Genomic DNA, 21,815 nt, shown 5'->3' with positions numbered 1-21,815 from the left:
ACCGACTGCGAAGTCTTAACTCCACTCTACTGACGAACGCGGCCGCTTATATAAGCCCTGTGGCTTCGCCTTTGACCCCCTGCCTTCGACCTTTCACCTCGCTCCCCATTGGCCCGAGAAAAAGTGGGCGTGAATGCATTTTGATCCATGAATTTGCATATAGCGACCGCCCTCCAACGCCCTGGAGGCGGGGCCAAATCGCCCCTCGCTCACCGATTGGACGGAACAAAAGTGGGCGTGAGTCGTTTTTGATCCGTTTTTGCAGCGGAAAATCCGTGTTTTTGTACACGCTGTTCGGCGCGCGCCCTGCACGAGTCCAACACCGGTACCCACAAGCGGCGCAAGAACGGTGGCGATGCGACGGTTGCGAGGGTTGACGGTCAAGGTCGTGGCTGTTGTGGTGAAGCGGCGTTGTGGTGGGTGGTTGATGTTGTGACGACTGTTGAGACGCGGTTGGCGGTGGTAACAATGGCGGTTGGTCCAAAATAAAGATAGTAAAAGAAAAACGGCTATCCTGAAGAGTCGCAGCACGCATAAATGACGTGTATTCCCACTAGACAACGGGTTTGGGCCTAACTACACATATACTTACGGAGATATCTCACCTAAGGGACCTGAATGGTGGTTTGCGAATTTGGTAACCACAACAATATATATATATATATATGTATATATATATATATATATATATATATATATATATATATATATATATATATATATATATATATATATATATATATATATATATATATATATATATATATACATGTCTGAGTTTGGGCTCATGTGTTCATCCTTATAAGAATCAATTATGCCCGATGTACCATTATATTGTCAATTCATTACCCTTCAAACCGGAGCAGCCACAAGCTGTACTCGATAGAGAGAGGGAGAGACCCTTCAAACCCAAATAAGAGTTTACACCGCACCGCACTACACCGCACCGCACCGCACTACACCGCACGACACCGCACCGCACTACACCACACCACACCGCACCGCACCGCACCGCACCGCACCGCCCTCACCATGAGCGTCCCTGGAACCTGGGATAACTTCCTGCTTTTGGACTTGTTGTTGTTTTAAAATGAAAAACCGAAATACGGTATTTAATTTTTTGATTGTTCTCGTGAAGACACAACGTATGTTGCAGTATATATATATATATATATATATATGTATATATTATCAAGGAAAACAGCTTTTATTTTGTAAATCAGTAATTGAATATGTGGTCACGTGACGGAGTGAAGAAGAAGCCCGTCGGAGCCCGTTATGCAAGGTTATTTTTCACGTTAAAATCTGCATTTTTTACAAGCTCTTTTCATAAGGATACAAAGAAAAAACATAGTCGAGGTGAAATGTTGAAAAAAACCAGGACTTGATACGGTGAAGAAGTTGCCTTACGTGTCAAGGTTTGGATTGTAATGATTTTACTTCAGGGCTCTGACGAAGCGTTCGATCGTCTCAAATAATTTCACCAGTTTTTTAGGTAATAATTTTAATATGTAAAGTGTATTCATAAAGAGTGGGTTATGCTAGATTAGAATTAAAATATTTATAAAACGTTATTTATGTACAGTAATTGATTTTTTTAGTATTAGGCGGTGTATTGACGAAACACCGTTACATCGGCTGATTATTTTTCTTTTTAATAAACACGGAAAACTCATTTTCATCGACATATTTCCATATACTGGATGTAAATGTATTTATATTTATTTTTTACTTGCAATGCAATGTTAAAAGTTAATAATCTATTCATCCATATTCAGTGCATCATCGAACCCATCACTATCAGCTTTCTCATGGTTAACATGAACTTTGTAAGCTCTTTTGGCTCCCGCTCCCCTTCAAAATGCTGCGTTGTTTGTTTAAATCCATCACGCCTACTGGTTTCACGTGTGTTTGTTGTTTGTAACAACGTGCGACACGAAACCAGGAGCGCAGTGCGGATTCTGCCCGAACCTCATGTTGGATGCTGATGCTGGTTACTGGCTTCGCTGACCGACGGGTGCGACGCGGTGCTTCTCATTCGCCTTAAAATGAGATGCTTTGTTCGTCGCGACCTGCGTTTACGAACGAGCATGTGCATTCCTTAAATACCTTCATTTACCCTGCTCATGGATCCTTCATTGCACCCTTCATTTACTATGCTCATGGATCCTTCATTGCACCCTTCATTTACCGTGCTCATGGATCCTTCACGGCACCCTTCATTTACCGTGCTCATGGATCCTTCATTGCACCCTTCATTTACCCCGCTCATGGATCCTTCACGGCACCCTTCATTTACCGTGCTCATGGATCCTTCATTGCACCCTTCATTTACCGTGCTCATGGATCCTTCATTGCACCCTTCATTTACCGTGCTCATGGATCCTTCACGGCACCCTTCATTTACCTTGCTCATGAATCCTTCATTGCACCCTTCATTTACCGTGCTCATGGATTCTTCATTGCACCCTTCATTTACCCTGCTCATGGATCCTTCATTGCACCCTTCATTTACCCTGCTCATGGATCCTTCATTGCACCCTTCATTTACCCTGCTCATGGATCCTTCATTGCACCCTTCATTTACCCTGCTCATGGATCCTTCATTGCACCCTTCATTTACCCTGCTCATGGATCCTTCATTGCACCCTTCATTTACCGTGCTCATGGATTCTTCATTGCACCCTTCATTTACCCTGCTCATGGATCCTTCATTGCACCCTTCATTTACCCTGCTCATGGATCCTTCATTGCACCCTTCATTTACCCTGCTCATGGATCCTTCATTGCACCCTTCATTTACCCTGCTCATGGATTCTTCATTGCACCCTTCATTTACCCTGCTCATGGATCCTTCATTGCACCCTTCATTTACCCTGCTCATGGATCCTTCATTGCACCCTTCATTTACCCTGCTCATGGATTCTTCATTGCACCCTTCATTTACCCTGCTCATGGATTCTTCATTGCACCCTTCATTTACCCTGCTCATGGATCCTTCATTGCACCCTTCATTTACCCTGCTCATGGATTCTTCATTGCACCCTTCATTTACCCTGCCCATGGATTCTTCATTGCACCCTTCATTTACCCTGCTCATGGATTCTTCATTGCACCCTTCATTTACCCTGCTCATGGATTCTTCATTGCACCCTTCATTTACCCTGCTCATGGATTCTTCATTGCACCCTTCATTTACCCTGCTCATGGATCCTTCATTGCACCCTTCATTTACCCTGCTCATGGATCCTTCATTGCACCCTTCATTTACCCTGCCCATGGATTCTTCATTGCACCCTTCATTTACCCTGCTCATGGATTCTTCATTGCACCCTTCATTTACCCTGCTCATGGATTCTTCATTGCACCCTTCATTTACCCTGCTCATGGATCCTTCATTGCACCCTTCATTTACCCTGCTCATGGATCCTTCATTGCACCCTTCATTTACCCTGCTCATGGATCCTTCATTGCACCCTTCATTTACCCCGCTCATGGATCCTTCATTGCACCCTTCATTTACCCTGCTCATGGATCCTTCATTGCACCCTTCATTTACCCTGCTCATGGATCCTTCATTGCACCCTTCATTTACCCTGCTCATGGATCCTTCATTGCACCCTTCATTTACCCTGCTCATGGATCCTTCATTGCACCCTTCATTTACCCTGCTCATGGATTCTTCATTGCACCCTTCATTTACCCTGTTCATGGATCCTTCATTGCACCCTTCATTTACCCTGCTCATGGGTGCTTCATTGCACCCTTCATTTACCCTGCTCATGGACGCTTCATTGCACCCTTCGTTTACCCTGCTCATGGATCCTTCATTGCACCCTTCATTTACCCTGCTCATGGATTCTTCATTGCACCCTTCATTTACCCTGCTCATGGATTCTTCATTGCACCCTTCATTTACCCTGCTCATGGGTGCTTCATTGCACCCTTCATTTACCCTGCTCATGGATCCTTCATTGCACCCTTCATTTACCCTGCTCATGGATCCTTCATTGCACCCTTCATTTACCATGCTCATGGATCCTTCATTGCACCCTTCATTTACCCTGCTCATGGATCCTTCATTGCACCCTTCATTTACCCTGCTCATGGATCCTTCATTGCACCCTTCATTTACCCTGCTCATGGATCCTTCATTGCACCCTTCATTTACCCTGCTCATGGATCCTTCATTGCACCCTTCATTTACCTCCTTCCTTTGATGTAACTTGTAACCTCATTGTATGATTTCATTACCTCCTCATGACACTATACTGGGTGAGTCAGAAGTAGTGCCCGATTTCTGTTTTTTTCGGCCGTCAGATTCTTTCTGGGAAGTCATGTTGTTATTAATAATTGTCTTGCAGATAATTATTAATTTTCGTAATTTATTAATTTTTTTATTTTGTTTTGCCATTTATTGCTGCGAGTTTGGAAAGTTACTGAATTTGCACCAAATTGAGCTTAATGGTACAATTAACGGACACGATTGCATCTACTGGGCTGCGAATAACCCAAGAGTGACGGTTGAGGAGGAGGTAAATTTACCTGGAATGACAGTTTGGGCAGCCATATCTCCATTTGGGATAATTGGACCCTTTTTCTTTGAGGGATGTGTCACTGCAGAAATTTACCTGGATATGCTGCAAACCTTCTTTTGGCCCAGGGTACAAGATCAGGACTGTTATTTCTAGCATGATGTAGCTCCACCTCATTATTGACGTTATGTTCGTCAGTGGCTTGATGAAAACTTTCCCATAAAGTGGATCAATGGCCGTGGTCCGATCGAGTGGCCGGCACGCTCCCCAGACCTTACACCTCCAGATTTATTTCGTTGGGGGCTCATGAAAGACCTTGTTTATCGTGACAAGCCTTGTACCATTCAGGAATTGAATGCTCAAATCACTGCAAAGTTTGAGGAAATTGATATCGAACTCTGCAGACGTGTGTGCCGCTCTGTGATGCTCGGCTGCAATTGTGCATCGATCACGAGGGAGGGCACTTTGAAAATTGCAAGTAAAACAGCTTGGTACAGTTCTGTAATAATTTTTTCTTCAATAAATGGTTAGATAAACATGTCATTCATTTATTTCTATCTTCTTATCTTGTACACTGTAATACAAATGGCAAACAAACAATGAACTCACAGAAATCAGGCACTACTTCTGACTCACCCTGTATATGTATATATATATATATATATATATATATATATATATATATATATATATATATATATATATATATATATATATATATATATATATATATATATATATATATATATATATATATATATATATATATATATATATATAACCACACATCCATTCCTTGTTTCTACCCTCAACCACCTCATTACTGCCTGTCTTCCACAAGCATGCTTCATTATACCCTTAAACTACCTTTAATGCAATGTCCACCGCTTACGTTCTCATTTGAGTACCCAACAACTCTTGAAGCCTAACAGGAAGTGGGCATGGGGGGGGGGGTAGTGTGGGGGTCAGAGTGGAATGGGTTGGCTTACATGAGATTTGGAGACAAACACTGAGTTGAGACATTCTGCTTTGTCTTGAGAAGATTTTGAGATGAGGGAGGGATTGAGAGAAAATGCACCAGAGAGCGACTCGACAAGGCACTACCACGACGTTTGAAGGAGACTGGTTGGAAAGTTCATTCTTTTGGTCAGCAAGGCAATGTTGGCTGGCTTGTCTAAGGATGGCCACACGCTTTTGCCGAGCATTATGGAGTGACTTAAGGTGCCCTCAGTTTAGCCTTCCAAGTCAAGAAAGCAAGCTGCTTGACTACAACTGCCTTGCAACAGCTCGCCTACACCCATACACTCATGCATGGTTTTGTGCATCACTTTTTCCCCAAGTAGTTCGATTTCTATGCTTATTGAAAGAGTACATCTCAGAAGACTTTCCATGTTGCTTTAAAATTGTTGATTAACATTCCCACACCCCCTCCCTTTCAGCTGATAAATAATTTTCAGGGAGGGGTCCACATGCACTTGTTCACAACCTTTTATACAAGTTCAACACTCGTGGAAGAGCTGATGACAGAAGATGAGAAGACACCCCTTTCTCCTTAAACAATACAATTGAAGAAATCGGCCAATCAAGGAACAAACAAATGGGGATTGAAAAAGCCGAATGGGTGTTCAATGTTTCAGACAGTGGACATGTATGAAGAAGGAAGTGGGAGGAAGAAAAATCAGCAGTGAACAAAAAGGTCGTGAGTTTGACCTGGATGAGTTTTGGTTGGCAAGACACCATCGTAAACGAATGGCATGAAGAACTTGATGGTGTGCTTGCCTCAATGGCCTCAGGGAAGCTCTGGATTGGCACGACAATGCCAACTTTGAAAAGGCAGTCAGGTCAGGTGTGGAAGGAAGTGCTGGAGCAGGGCGTCACTGCGTCCACTTTTCACCGGTACTCCAGGGGCCTCCAACTGGCCATCCCCCAGGCAGACGCCAGGCCCATCCCCATCTCCTTGAGATGCCGATCAACCTGCTGCAACCATGAGGAATGTGGTCGGCCCATTAGCCTCCTCCACTCACGAGGCTCCCTCGCTGAGAAAATCTGGTGAGCAGGAACAGCGTCAGGAAAACAAGCCACATGTCCATACAGGCACAGCTGACGGTCATAGATCGTGCAGGAAACAAACCTCATTCGAGGCTCTTTCAGCAACCACTCATTGGACAAAAAGTCCGACCAGCAAGGATTCTCCAAAGAGACCTGGTACCAAAGGAATTAAGGCTCCATCTCAGATCCCTGGTCAGAGTCCAAGTCTCACATCCATAGAACAAGACTGGAAGCACCAAGGACTTGAAGACTCGTCATCCTCCCGCACAGGTACAGACAGCGCCACACCCCATGATCCAGTGAATCCATGACTCTCCAGGCCCGACCCAGACATCTATTGACTTCTGGCTCACAGCCAGCAGAGACATGAATATCACTGCCAAGGTAAGTGAATCTCTCCACGACCTCAACATCCTCACCACAAACAGGCACAGACAGCACAGCAGCATCCAAGATGTCATTCAAAGCCTGGATCTTAGTTTTAACCCAGGAAACCCATAATCCCAGCGGCTCCGACTCCTCATTCAGCACGTCGAGCCCCCCCCCCCCCAAGAGGATATCTAGACTTTCCACAAAGATGAGTGCATCATCTGCAAAATCAAGGTCAGAGATCTTGACATTCCCAAACGATGCATCCCAGCTTGATCTCTCTGACATCCTCCCAAGAATCCAGTCCATACAAGTGCAGAAAAGTGTGGGGGCCAGTACACACCCATGAGGAACTCCAGTAACAACTGGAAATAAGTCAGAGATGGTGTCACCACATCTCACAGCACTCTCAGTACCAGACTATAGTTCAGACATCAAATTTATCAGTTTTGGTGGCACCCCACAAAGACCAAGAATCCTCCAGAGGGCATCCCAATTCACTGAATCAAATGCTTTACAGAGATCAACATAGGCTGCAAGCAGCCTCTGCCGAAACTATCGTCTGCGTTCGGTGAGGACCCAAAGAGCAAGGATACTGTCAATCATTGACCTCTTTGGTGTAAAGCCTGACGGCTCTGGATGCTGGTGCTCAAGGAGATGGTGGTGAACCGTATCAAGAATTATCCGAGCAAAGACCTTGCCTGGTACTGATAGCAGCGTCACCCCTCGGTGGTTGCTGCAGTCCTGGCAATCACCCTTCCCTTAACATGGAGGGACAACAAGGCCCCTCTTCCATGTCAGTTGTGATGATGCCTGTGTTCCATGCAGAACACAGAACTGCATGCATTGACAATAGTACAGCAGTTCCATCAGCCTTGAGAAGTTCAGCATGATGGCACAGATCCCAGGAGCTTTACCCCCATTTCATCCAGTTCACCGCAGCCTGTGCTTCCACAAACGAAGGTGAAACACAGGCAGGTCATTTGAGGGTCAGCAGTAGTGATAGTAACACCCCTGACATCCAACTCCACAGCCGTTGGATCAGCTTGGTACAGCTGCTCAAAGTAACCGGCCCAGCGCGCCTTCACTGCGGACTCCTCCAGAGGGGTGATGTCAAGAGCCCACCACCCTCCGCTCTTACTGCTGGGGGATGGGCTTGGAGGAACGCAATGCGTGAATTCCCCTGTAAGCAGGACGAGAATCACTTGACCACAGGTAATGCTCTACCCCCTCACAGATTCCTCACATACAGGCCTCCTTGTCTACCTGAAGAGCATGTACAGTTTTACACCTCAGCTCTCTGAACAGCTCAGCTCTGTCATTCATTCTGGCCCTGCGACTCTGGTCAATGGTATCCAGTGTCCCTTGAGAGACAAAATTCTTCTTTGCCCTTAGGTGAGTTCCAAGACATCTACTGGCAACATCAAGGACAGCGGTTTTGAAGGAACTCCACAACTCTTAAGGATTCCCCAAAGCACCCAGACCCCCAAAATCTCCATTCTGCCTTTTTGCAAACGCCTCAGCTTACCCTGTCATCCTTGAGCTTGCCAGCATCCAGCCTAGGCTGGGATGGCACCATTCTCTCGGATTTAAGCTGCAACTTCAGTGTTGCTTCAACAAGCCTGTGGTCGGTATTGAGAAACTGACCACTCTGGGAGACCCTGTAGTTCTGGATCATCCTCCAGTGACCATCAATGAGCACATGGACAATCTCCTTTGCCACACCACCAACGTTGGAATACCAAGTCTGGCGATGAGCCTGGGGGCACTGGAACCATGGACCAGCCACCCTAAGTCCATGACTTCTTGCATGGTCAAGGAACTTGGTGCTATTCTGTTTCACAGTTCCAGACCCATGGGGACCAACACATGTCTCCTAACCATCCCGATCAGTTCCAGTCGATGCATTGACTGGAAGACTAGAAGTGTATCTCACCTGGGGCACTGATCAACCACAGACTCAAGCATGGCATAGAATATGTTCTTCACAGTGAGATCACTCGCCTCAATCGGAGAATATACAGAGACCAGAGTAATGACACCCAAGGATTGACGAACCGTTAATCTCATAATACACTTGTTGACCGGTGTTACCCCAATTTCCATTGAATCAGCTTATTGGACACAGCTACAGCAACTCATTGGGCATGGTAACCATCAGAGCGACCAGACCAATCGTAAGTTTAACCACCCACCATGATCTCGCCACAATCCGTTCTCCGAACCTCAGAGTGCTGCAATACCAATGTCCAAATACTTGAACTCAGATGATAACAGAGACAGGTGATCATCCTCTCTTAAGGACAGGACATTCCAGGCACCCACCCGAAAGGATCTCCTCAGGTTAACGCAAGGAGACCGCCGTCTGGTGGACGACACCTCAGCACCATCCCAACATACACAACTGCAATCTGACCCGGGAAGGTTTCCCCATGGTTTTCCTCCTATCATCAAAGAGTGGGGGGTCCCTAAGGCTTTGCCCCAATCCCGTCATCCGGTGAGCTGCCCTGCGGAGGGCAACTTCACAGGAGGTATTCCCATGGAGTGGGTTTTTAGATTTCTTTGTTGTATGTTTTGTGGAATGAAGGGTTTTATGGTGACTGGAGTGCAAATCCTGCCACCAACCTCCTAACAAAAAATTAAAATATAAAAAAAGAAACCCAACTGCAGCAGGATGTCTGCAGACACAGCTGGGCACTAGATATGGATGGCCGTTGGCTCACAAGGAGCTCTTCGGCCCTATGACAGGTTTTGTTTTTAATCCTCCTTGAGTGTCCATTTCCATGCAACCTCCTCACTAAGAAACCTGTTGGGTGAGACTGTTTAGTCGCCGACAACCCGACCAAAAGGCAGTGCTTCTTCAAATCTTCCTCCCATGATAATAACACACCCTCTTGACTAATGGCATTGCAGTGCCCATGCCTACTTTTTGGGAAACAGCCTTTTCAGCAAGGAGACATTTCAAGTCCTCGGCCCTTGTCATCAGATTTTTTTTTCTTTCTAATATACAATGTCAAGGCTCGTATCAGAGCCAACACAGACTGTATAACAAGGAGAGCAGGAGACAAGAGGGATGGGAGAGGGAAGCACAAAACTGGGGAATAGACACATGAGGAGATCTATGGAAGGGAGAGGAATGGGGGAGGGTTTACATGGGGTAAACAAGATGGACACTGCAGGGACTTTCAGGAAGGAATGCAGGGAATATGAAGGAGGTGGGTTTTAGATGGATTCATAGGGGTATAAATGATCATGGTTTTGGATGGGGAGAGATAAGATGGTGGTGAACAGCTATTTTGAAGACTTGGAGGGAAGAGTGTGATTGAAAAGTGTGTGGGAGTTTGTTCCAAATGTGGGAAAAAGAGGAATGAAAGAATGAAGGTGAGCAGTAATTCTTGATTTTGGTAGTTTAATCAGAAGAGGGTTGCTGGTGGACCCTGAGCACCCTGCGGAGATATGGGCGGGACAGATAGCAGACCAGAAGGGAGGGTGGGGGGCGAGGCCGGAGAGGAGACCGTAGAAGACTACCGACCACTGACCTGCCTGTGGTGAGAGTGAGAGACCCAAAGACAGCCTCATCATGGAGATACCAATGATCTTAAATGCCTTGGTTTTCACAGCGTGAAGCAGAGAAAGGTGAGAGTTGGGAGCACCAGCTCAGAGGGAAGAGCAGTACTCCATCAGGCTACGGATGAAAGCTTTGTACATGGTCAGGAGGATGAAAGCTATGTGTCCATCATAACACATTCCTTGAGCGAAAGGACTGAGGAAGGAAACATTCCTGAAGACAGTTTTCACCATTTTCTACCAAGATTTGGAATATGGAGGAAGGACTGAAATGTCTGATTTCAAATGGGCATTGTGGTCTGTTCTTGCTCTTGTAAGAATGGATACACAGCTGTTGCAAGCTTTATAAAGCATCTGCATGATACCACTCGTAAGATTTACCTCTCTGGCAGAGAAGGCAAGATGTTTCCTTTCTATTTCCTCACCAATCATCATCATCATCATCGTCATCATCATCATCATCATCATCATCATCATCATCATCATCATCGATGTACCATGCTCTTTACAAAGCATCGGCACCACTACAACAGCCTTATGGCAAGGGATTTGCTGGGTAGTTATCGTTGCCTTCCAAGCAATCCGTCAGAGTAGGAATTTGACCAGATGTCGGCAATATCTTGCGTTCTACTGAGGGAAGATGTTGGACAGCAGAGCTGGAACTGCAAGGAACTTTCTTTGATTACTCCACCCTCTGCTGTAACATCCCTCATCATCAGATAGGCAGGCAGCAGTCTCTTCCCTCCCTGCAGATCTTGATAGAATCACAAGCTGGTCCAATACTTGCAATATATCTTTCAATCCTGACAAATCTCGCATGCACACTCTGTCTCTGAAAGGACCATTTTTGTAAACTCTCCCCTCTACTTTCTTAACAGTCCTCTTGAAGAAGTTCAGTCATTCAAACATTTGAGCCTCACGATCTGCCATGATCTTTCTTGGGAAAACCACACTTCTAGGTTGCGCTCCAAAGCCAGTCGATGACTGGGCATCCTGCGTCATACCTATCTTTCCTTGGCACACCTGAACTCTTATCCACCTGCAAGGCCTATGGCTTCATCTGCAGCTTGATGGAGTACTGCTCTCCCCTCTGAGCTGGTGCCCCTGCTAAACACCTTGCTCAGCTTGACATTATGGAAACCAAGGCCTTCAGCATCATTGGAATCTCCCACGATGAAGCTTCGTCTATGGGATATCACTTTCACATCACAAACAAGTCCGTGATCTCTCTGTCTTCTATCTTCTCCTTTCTGGTCTTGCACCCTCTGGTCCCTCTTTTCCCCCTCCCACCACCTCGTTTCTACAAACCGCATGCAGTCTGCCAGCAACCTAACCCCCTTCTGATGAAACTTCTAAAATCCAGAATCATTGCTCACCTCCACTCATTTGTTCCTTTTGTTTTTTCCAGCTTGTGGTGCTAACTTCCACATTCTCCTCAATCTCGTTCTTCTTTCCAGGTCTTCATAACTGTTGTTCACCACTGCCTCAGATCACCCACCATCCAATATCATGATCTTTTCTACCTCTGTTAACCCTCTCCAAGCCAACCTCTTTTCAAATTTCCAGTTTTTCCTTCCTGCGAACTTGCTTCTGCATCCATGTTCTTCACCCCATACATCCTCCCCTTCCTCTCATTGTTCCCCATATTATTTCTTCACATCTCCCTTTATATTATTCCTCAACCCTGCTGTTGGTTTCTTTTCTACCTCTCGTTCTACTGCTATGTCCTGATGCATTCTATGTTCTAGCTCCTCCATGAGACTCGTCGTTTTATACAAAAAAATTTTTTATGTGAGAGACACCGACAGAGACCAAGAATGAGGGAATTGATCACAGGTCTGTTGACCTTGTTAAACAGTCAGACACTGCCACATTGTGATGACTCATGGAAAATGGCCAATTAAATGTACAGTTTCACCAGCATATGATCTGATAAATACTTACAGTACTTGGAACACTTCATCACCTCTGACTTTTGTTTTTTTGTCAACATTGTCAAGGCTCATATCAGAGCTAACGCACAGCAAGGGGGGGGGGGGGCATGAGACAAGAGATGCGGGAGAGGGAATGACAAAACAGTGGGGAGCAGACATTAGGAGATCTGTGGAAGGGAGAGGGATGGGGGGATCATACCAATGATCATACCAATGAGAGGGATCATCCTAAATGCCTTGGTTTCCACAGCGTAAAGCCGAGAAAGTTGAGGGGCAGGAGCTCCAGCCCAGAGGGGAGAGCAGTACTCCATGAAGTGTTATCTTGATTCAATTGATTGATTGATTTTTTTTATTTTCTTTTTTGATTTTTTTAAAATCTTGATTGATTTTTATTCAAGACTTGAGTGAGTTTAAGGGCATTTTTTATGAACCATGTAAGAGTTTGCCATTTTCTTGCTTGCTGTTTCTGGAGAGTGATAAATTTGCTGTGGATGTACATCTTCATATTCTATTGAATACTCATAATAATTATGCTATTACTCCTCGCCTAAAGTTTGACAGTAAGAATACCATGCTACTCAAACATGATAAGGCCAGGTCAATGATGTGTCATTTTCTCTTTGTATTCACTAATGACATTCAAGTTAACCCAGGCCCTGCCAAGTACCCATGTGGGTTATATGAGGAAGCAGTGAGATGGGATCAGAGAGGTATTTGCTGTAATTCCTATGACAAATGGTATCATGAATGTGAAGTGTTTAAATATGTGCACAGCATTGTATGAAACCCTGCAAAGTTCTTCAGTGAGTGGGATATGATATTCCTGTGGCATTCCAAATTTTTCTTCCTCCCTGTTCAATAGCTTTATAGGTATTGACTGCCTCAATAGCTTTGATGCTCTACTAGCTTTGGATAGTTCCTATAACTCCCTTAAGTCTGTTGCCACTTCATCCCGTTGGCAGAACACACCATGACGTTCAGGCCAATGGAATGGATTACCTCCTAAAAAAACACAGTAAATTACAAATGTAAACTTCATGCCTTAGTCATGTATTTTCAAGGTTTAATCACCAAGAGAGAATCAGGAGATGAACTTCTCTACTCACTCCAACCAGACATACTTTTCAGCACTGAAACCTGGGAACTGGCTCCCTATGTAATTGAGAGCTGCTCCCCTCTCACCTCGTCATTTATGATGTCTGGCGTAAAGACAAAGGAGATGGATATGATGGTGCACTCCTAGCCACCAAGGAAGTGCTGCTAGCTGCACCTTAACTCCATCTCAATACGAATTACAAAGTTCTATGGGCAAAATTGAAGTTCTCAAGTACCAAAGATGTTTATGTGGAAACTTACTACCACACGCATCGCAACGACATGCAAGGGCTCATCGGGATGGAAGCTTCTATGAGTAAGCTTCCTCGTGATGCCTACAAAACCTTGACCGGAGACTTAATCCGACCAGCTATCAACTGGGCTATGTGAACCATCAAATCCTGTTCAGCTAGTGTACAAAGGCCACGAAGTCCATTGTTGCAACATGCTACTGAACCTGTCAGATGAACACAACCGAGAACAAGTTTTTCACTTTCCAACAAGGAGGGAGAATACCCTTGACCAATTCTTCGCAAGTAATTCAACTTTGATTGAAAAGGTCAATCTCATCCCTGGAATTAGTGACCATGACTCAGTAATCCAGGTAGACTTCATGACATCAGTCAAACACAGGAAACTTACCCCTCACAGGATCTGCAAGTTTACAAAGAAAGACTTTGAGCAGAGGAGAGCAGAGCTACTTTGTTTTTCTACAGAGTACTTTGAGAAGAACTCCAGCCTGAGTATTGTCGATCAGAACTGGCAAGTGTTCAAAACCAGACTCTAAAAAGTAAGAGGCAAGTATACCGTATGCCAACAAAAATGAGAAGTACCAGATATGATCTCCCTAAGGAGAATACCGTGCTACTCAAACTGTGCTACAGGAGAAGTTAAATGCAAAATCAAACAAAAACAACATTGAAAACCAAACCTGGAAGAGCCAGGATGAAAGACTGGGAAAATACCATTGTTACTTGCCTGAAGAAGGTTAATTGGTATGAAAATAAGAACCGGTAGAATAAATTGTTAATTTCAGTCAGAAGAAAACTATGTTCAATACAACATCGAGGCTCATGCATAAAGTGGAACAGAACAGAACAGCTAAAAAAGTGTAAAATGGAGAAACACACCAACATTAGGGTAGAGGTACACACTAGAAGACACTTGAAAGAATAATGGGTGAGAAGAAGAATGATAGAGTAAGGGGACAGGGAGTCTGAACAAGGTGGATACAAGCTCAAATATAACAAGAAAGTGACTGAAAAAGCAAGAGGAGAAAGCCGGGGATGAAACCGCAATGGAACAAAAATAGAGGGGTGTGGAAGGAGGGAGAAAATACAAAATGCAAGATGTGGAAAGGAAATTGTAGTCTTGGTGGGGTGGGGGGCTTGTAGTTGCATCATTTTGCCTTTCTCGTGGTAATATGTAAATATGTTGAATATCGGGTTTCCGGTGAGAACCCGAAAATACGAGTGGGAGAAAAGGGGTTCTTGATGTGGTGAATAAAGGATTGACACTGATTCCAACGGTTCAGACGTCTTTTCCTCATATGCAAAATTGGTGACCCCAACGTGATGCAATGGACGGACAAGGAGGTACAAATGACGAACTCAGGATCCTTGGATCCCAAACCCACCACTCTAACAATTAAGCCAACACCAGGCATGAACCAAATATAATAGCAGATCAACCAAATTTATCCAAATTCAAATTGGAGAAATACCTGTAAAGAAATGATACGTTCAGAAGAACAAATTATCCCTGTGTCGTAAGAGGCGACCAGGGTTGCATCAGGAAGGGCATCCGGCGTAAAACCTGTGCCAAATCAGTATGCGGATCATAACGGATGATCCGCTGTGGCGACCCCTATCGGGAGCAGCCGAAAGACGAACAACAACAACAACGTTCAGAAGAACAAATAGTCATGCAACCAAGTCAACATTTGCACATTCATTGTCTGAAATGTTGTCTCTGCAACCACAAGCTCTGTTGCAAGGCATTTTCACTTTCTTGCAGGAGCAGAGCTAAGTGTCCTGCAGCTTGTGCAACAGGAACAGGAAATAGGGTCTGCACATTTCCTTGTCGTTCCCATCCCATATGTTCAGGTTGTACTATTATGGGATCAGGACAATTTGCTTGCTTCCAAATTAGTGCTTGGTGATGGGACCGCATGATATGGATGGGCAATGCATTGCTGGTTGGAGGCATAGATTCTGGCTTGCTTGTTTTGAAAAACATCAAACAGCGAACCTTATCAGTGGAATCAACTTGTTCAAAGTTGTACATTCGGCAGACAGATTTCTCGGCAGAAATCAGTCTCTCATCTGTAACTTCACCTTTCTCTAGTCCAGCCAGCATGCTATAGTTCTGTTGGAAGCATTTCCAAGAATACTGCTTCAGCCGTCCAAAGAAATACGATGTACTGTCACACCTTGTCAGTCAGTGCATGGTATGGAAGGAGTGCTGGTGCATACTCATGATGAAGCTGATCGTGGAGGTTTCTGATGTTGATATATTTACGTTTCTTCGCTGTTCGAGACATCGTCCATGGATCCTTTCCATGGATGTGATGAGAGTGCATAATCAACAAGAGGAGGACATCCGTATCTCTTGCAGACTCCACAATAGTCTGGCAACTGTGTGCTACTGCATGCTGCAGCTGAATCTGGCATGGATGCACAGGATGTTGCTGTGTTTTCTAGATGAGACTGATGCTTCTAAACGATAAATTTTGTTTTTGTTTGTGTACCCACGATAACAACAACTATGCCAGTACAGGTTCAATTCACACTTTAGCTCAATACATCCTCTAGTCGCTCTTTTACTTCTCGTTTTTACTGTCTTTTAGTTGGTTCCTCTGACGTAGCATTTTAGAATGTGATTAAACCCTTTTCACCCCATCTCGAAGGCTATCTTTTGATTTGTTTCCCTTCTGACAAAATACAGGCGTCTAAATCCACCTCATGTGGACTTTTCAGCATCAACGGCGAATCCATCATTACCGATTCTGAAAAAAAATAAAAAAGGATTACTTTATTTAAAATCTGTCTATTTGATTGCAGCAATAACTTGATGCAATTGTCCTTGATACAAAAATATTTAGAGAGAAATATAGCTTCAATCAATGATTTTCTGATCTGACCTTCAATGCAAACATGCATGGCCACATTTACAGACCACAGATGGAGCCATCTGGTGGTCATTTGATACACCTCAGCACAATATTTGTTATATTAGAATGACCAGCATAACTTCCAAAAGTCATACTCATCCAATCATAATCATGAAAATATATTTGTCCAAAGCTAACAGAGAGGGTGGTGATCGGCGGGTGGGGGTAAGCAGACAGTCCAATGCCAGGCAACTTTTGGGAAAGAAAATATGGTTTTAGGCTTTATTTGGAGGGGAAAAAATTATACATCAGAAGACGTGGTTTTAACATTGTATAGGACTAGGAATTCAGTGAGGACCCCATCTCGAATATTGTGTGCAGTTTTGGTCACCAAAACTCAGGAAGGACATATGTACCATAGATAGGTTTCAGGGCAGGTATACTAGATTGATTTCTGGCTCGCTCACTCAGCCACGAGGATCGGCTGAAGGAGACAGGGCTTTATACATTAGAAAGGAGGCGGTTACGAGGAGATATGATCTACATTTTTCAGAAAATTATGGGTATAGACAAAATGATTACAGAATAATTATTCAGCACAATATAGACAATGATAGGACCAGGGGTGAGAGCCTGAGAGTAAAGAAGAGGAAGGTTAAGATGGTAGTGAGGCAGGGTCTTTTACTTAGATAGTAGTTAATTCATGGAATGGTCTCCCTGGAAAGGTGACAGCAGAAACAGTAGATAAGCTTATATTGGGATTAGATAGGTACCTGGAAGTTTTGGAGATGCAGGGGTATCGGGATGTTAGCAAGACTTTCAGGTTGCTTCAGTATGGATGGGTGATTGTGTGCATCTGCTCGGAGTATCATGTCTGTGAGGGTCTTGTCAAGGGATAGTGTGTGGTTGATCTTGCATATTTCCCACCCAACAGCCGCCTTCTCCAACTCTACTCCTCCCCCACCCCCCAAAAAGGGCAAAAATTATAAATAAAATAAATATATTTTCCTGTTTTTAATTTTGCATCCTTGGGATATCCTTGAGCGCGCCATATTGTTCTCATCCTCACTCCTCCCCTCATGCCTCCAAATGAAATTACGTCATTCTGACAGATATATTTGGTTTGGTGTTGATGTAGCACAGGCATGATTAGCCGACTGTCCTCCTTCTGCATCTAGTTTTCTTGTTATTCCTTTTTGTCAGAAAGTAGGTGGTAGAAAATAGAGGCCACCAACCTGTCTGTGATGCAGAACTAACAGGTCCATAGAGACGCGTGCATAATTATCGGTTATATATTTGAATAAAACTGATCATTTTTATCACATGATGATCCTTCTTAACCTTAAGCCTGGTGTTGGCTAAGTGGTTAGGGTGGCGGCTTGGGATCCCAGGGTCCTGAGTTCAAGCCCATTGGCTATACCCATTGGCTGCTGAATTAACACCAGGGGGTTGACTCAGCCTGTCATCCTTCCGAGGTCGGCGAAATGAGTACCAGTGTACTGGTCCCGGTGTATGCCCCGGTTAGAATAGGTGTACCATATCCCTGTGTGTCGTAAGAGGCGACCAGGGTTGGCGTCAGGAAGGTCATCCGGCCATAAAACATTGCCTCAAGAAAAAGCCTAACCCCTGCACAGCAGGGAAAAATGGCTGTAAAAACGGTCATTTATTATTTTGATCCTTCTTAACCTTGGAGAACACCTTTACCTGCTGTCCTTTATAACCTAAAACTAGAACATCGCAATAAAGTGCCATAACCTAAAACTAGAACAAAGTTGATGGCATGCCATTGCAAATCCCCACGCTTCCTGTCTAAAGCAGAGTTGAAAGTTGGCATAAAGTTCCACCAGGAATGACCCAATATCAAATTTTGAGTTAATTTTTTTTCCTGTTTTGACCCCTGCAACATTAAGTCCACACCCCTGGGGCATGAACCTGGGGTCAAATCCAAAAAATCGTTACATATTTTTGTGCGTCCCCCAATGGTGTTTGCATATAAAACATTTCATTAATTTAAAAAACGATTTAAAATGTGCCTAAATTGCATTTTTTTTTTAGTATTCGACAATTTGACCCTGCCAAAGAGTGTAGGAATTTAGTGAGGAGGCTAAAAATGATGCTGCCCCTTGCACATTCCTGCCATTTGGTGATCATAACTACCAAGTTTGGTGAATTTCTGCACAACCGTTTAGGAGGAGACAGTGTGACAGACAGATGGAGCAGATTACAATATCCCCCCATTTTTTTTTCAAAAAAACATGGGGATAATTACATCACTTGCCCCCTTCAACCCACATTCCATAACATACTTTTGTCAGTTCAGTGAGAAATTTTAGAGGGTTGGTGCTGCCAAAGCATAGTTTCTTGGCAAGAGCTATTATAATGAGTGGTTTGCCATTGCTTTCCCAGCATTATTTATCTATGCTCTATCATTTTAAATGCTGAGCTTCAAGAAAGGAAGCAGCACATCCCATTTTGTTTTTAAGCCTTTGGTTTGACTTGACTGGGGTTTGAACCACCATTTGGACCACCAACCTCCCAGCCTCAAAGCAGACACTCCAACCATTACACCACCGTGCCTGGTTAATTCCACAATAACATATGGTGTTATTATTGTGAAGTATGTTATCTTTTTCACAAATTATCCCTTCCTATATAATTTTCAATTTTTTAATCTGCATAGATTTTAGAGGGTGAGGGTCATGCACAGTGCGTTCATGCGGGCATTTCTAAAAAGAATGATTGCTGAACAGTAATTTCCATTAATAGCTTCTTTGTTTACTCTGTCTTTCATGTTTTTAGGCATGAAGCTTTCACTGTTGGGTTGCTATTGTGACCTCTGAGCATGACAGATTCTGCCCAAAGCAAAGGGTAAGTACAGTATAAAGAAAAGTAGAATGTTGAAGAACTACATCTGTAATCACAATATACTACATATCCTGTTACATATCTGCAGGATGTCTCAATAAAATGTATACTGTACAGACTTTTATATTTTAGAAAAATTAATAAAATATCAGAGAGAGAGAGGAGAGGAGAGTGATGTTTAGTGTTATCGCGTGTGATGGAATGATTGCGTGGCATCATTATATGCTGTTATGCATAAGACAGTGCGGAATGATGAGTATACTTTTGATATGTAAAGTCTGTATATGTTTTTATTGATACACCTTATGTATGTTGTTGTTGTTGTTTTTTTTTTTTTTTTTCTTGGGGGGGGGGGGTTATTTAGGGCCGTTTCATTCAGACACGAAAACATCCTCGACTCATTAAGGACTAAGGCATTTTCAGGGGTATTCTTGTCCTGCTTAATGAGGTTTTACTTCTGCAATATACGTATATTTTCCATCATTTGTGCAGACACTCAGTAGAAATCAATAAACGGCTGGCAGGATTGCCCAGTGGTATGCACACTCACCTCTCAGCTCTCTCGCCTGGGTTTGAATCCTGACCCAGCTATAAAGTGCCATCCTGGTGTTTTACAGGAAGGGCAATTCATCAATGTGTGTGCCATCCCTCGGACGGATGTTAAACTGGGCAGCCTGTCTCTCAGCATTAGTTGGTGGAGGTTATAGATCCCAAGGTGTCCTTTGCAAATAGTGGGTGATCTATCGTCACACCCAATTCCAGCTCCAACAAACAGGGGGCACTGCATCGGCAGCACAGTCACACTCCCAGAAATGATGCAAACCCGCAGCCACATGCTGCATGTGAAAGAATGTAAAATTATTAATGTCACTTTGTTGATCATTATCTCAATGTACAGTATCTCCTCCATAACTCCAAAACCATGAAACCTAGCGGCCCCAAACTTTTCATGCATACTAAGGGAACTCTAAGGCAGTGCATGAATTAAAATTTGGTCTTTGGGTTAATTTAAACACCCCTTTTGAATATAATAATCACTAACGGCCAAATTTCAATATTCTTTATCAAGGCTTCATCCTGAGTCAACCCTCTTATCGCCTTGCTGGGGTTTAAATTCGCTATTTTGTTCAGCCTGCTCAACAATGCCTTGACTTTGAACAGGCTGCAACGGTTTCTTAACGATAAAATGCTCATTAATTTTTTTTTTACTTTCCTCGTTCATATCATGGAATGCTTCATCATCATATCCATGAATCACTGGATACATCGCAATGCTTATAAATGCCCGGAATTTCCAATATTCATTGCTTTATTTCATTTCCGCATATGCCATAACCTCTATAATCTTAACCTGAACCAAATTTCAAAATTTAATCTGCGGAATTAACCTTAGTATCAGTTCCAACTGCCAAAAAAACTGTCCATTTGTCAAATTTGGACATTGTTTGACATTCCAGGAGTCTCCAGGTAATGTTTGTTAAATAACCAATCGATAATCACTTACCAAGCCAGTGCGGTCGTATTAAACACCATCCGGAGACATCTGAAGTTTCAAACAATGTAAGAATTGGACAAATTAATACTTTTTATTAGCAATCAGAACAACTGCTATGGTCAATTCCGCAGTTGAAATTTTGAAATGTGACTGTGATAAAGAGATTCTAGAGTTTATCTGATTTCAGCAGTAATGTTTATAAACGTCCAGAGAGTTGTATTCGCACATTATTTGATACTCTGGACATTTCCGGATGGTGGTTATCTCCGGACATGTCCAGGTGGTATCTGTCTCCGGACGTGTCCGGGAGGTGTTTGTCTCCAGATGTGTCTGGTCCGTGTTTGTCTCAGGGCATGTCCAGGTGGTGGTTGTCTCCGGACGTGTCCGGACGGTGTTTGTCTTTGGACTTGTGCTGGCTGTGGTTGTTTCTGGAGGTGTACTGATGGTAGTTGTCTCCGGACGTGTTTGGGCATTGGTTGGTTTCGGACGTGTTCGGGCGTTGGTTATCTCCGGCCATGTCTGGGCGGTATTTATCTCAGGACCTGTTTGGGTGGTGTTTGTCTCCAGATGTGTCTGAGCCGTGTTTATCGCCAGTGTTTATAGTATGACCAGTCGAAAATGTATTTCAGGCATTATTTTGTTTCCATCTTCACTGTTATTCTATGCAGAATCATTTTGATGAGACAGTATGAATCGTAATTAATGCTCCACCGCACATCTGCCTTCCCTTCCTTTGACCTTACACTTACCTCCTCCCAAACCCACTCCTGCCTCCATCCCCATAAAAATAAAAT

The 21,815-nt window shown here is 43.7% G+C and overlaps 2 protein-coding genes across 10 annotated transcripts in view; one reads left to right on the top strand and one right to left on the bottom strand.

Annotated features, from left to right (window-relative positions):
- The window catches only part of NAA35 (N-alpha-acetyltransferase 35, NatC auxiliary subunit), a 142,400-nt gene extending 140,970 nt beyond the window's left edge, over nucleotides 1–1,430 (bottom strand). Inside the window, exon 1 of one of the 3 annotated variants that reach the window (XM_085846162.1) lies at nucleotides 1,411–1,430. The gene's annotated coding sequence lies outside the window, so the exon portion shown is untranslated. Of the gene's footprint in view, nucleotides 1–849; nucleotides 871–1,031; nucleotides 1,157–1,410 lie in introns of those variants that run through there. The other 2 variants (XM_085846159.1, XM_085846161.1) reach the window with 2 other exon arrangements.
- The window catches only part of AGTPBP1 (ATP/GTP binding carboxypeptidase 1), a 127,710-nt gene continuing 107,108 nt past the window's right edge, over nucleotides 1,214–21,815 (top strand). For 5 of the 7 annotated variants that reach the window (XM_085846146.1, XM_085846156.1, XM_085846148.1 and 2 more), the window contains exons 1-2: nucleotides 1,779–1,829; nucleotides 19,461–19,529. In XM_085846146.1, coding sequence (XP_085702272.1) covers nucleotides 19,504–19,529 — 26 coding nt within the window. In that variant the 5' untranslated portion in view covers nucleotides 1,779–1,829; nucleotides 19,461–19,503. The other 2 variants (XM_085846145.1, XM_085846144.1) reach the window with 2 other exon arrangements.

The sequence above is a fragment of the Eptatretus burgeri genome, chromosome 11 (assembly GCF_056783735.1).
Source record: "Eptatretus burgeri isolate ZD-2024b chromosome 11, Ebu_testis_v1, whole genome shotgun sequence".
NCBI lineage: Eukaryota > Metazoa > Chordata > Myxini > Myxiniformes > Myxinidae > Eptatretus > Eptatretus burgeri.
The sequence above is the reverse complement of the archived record's forward strand: the minus strand, read 5'-3'. Positions and strand labels throughout refer to the sequence as shown.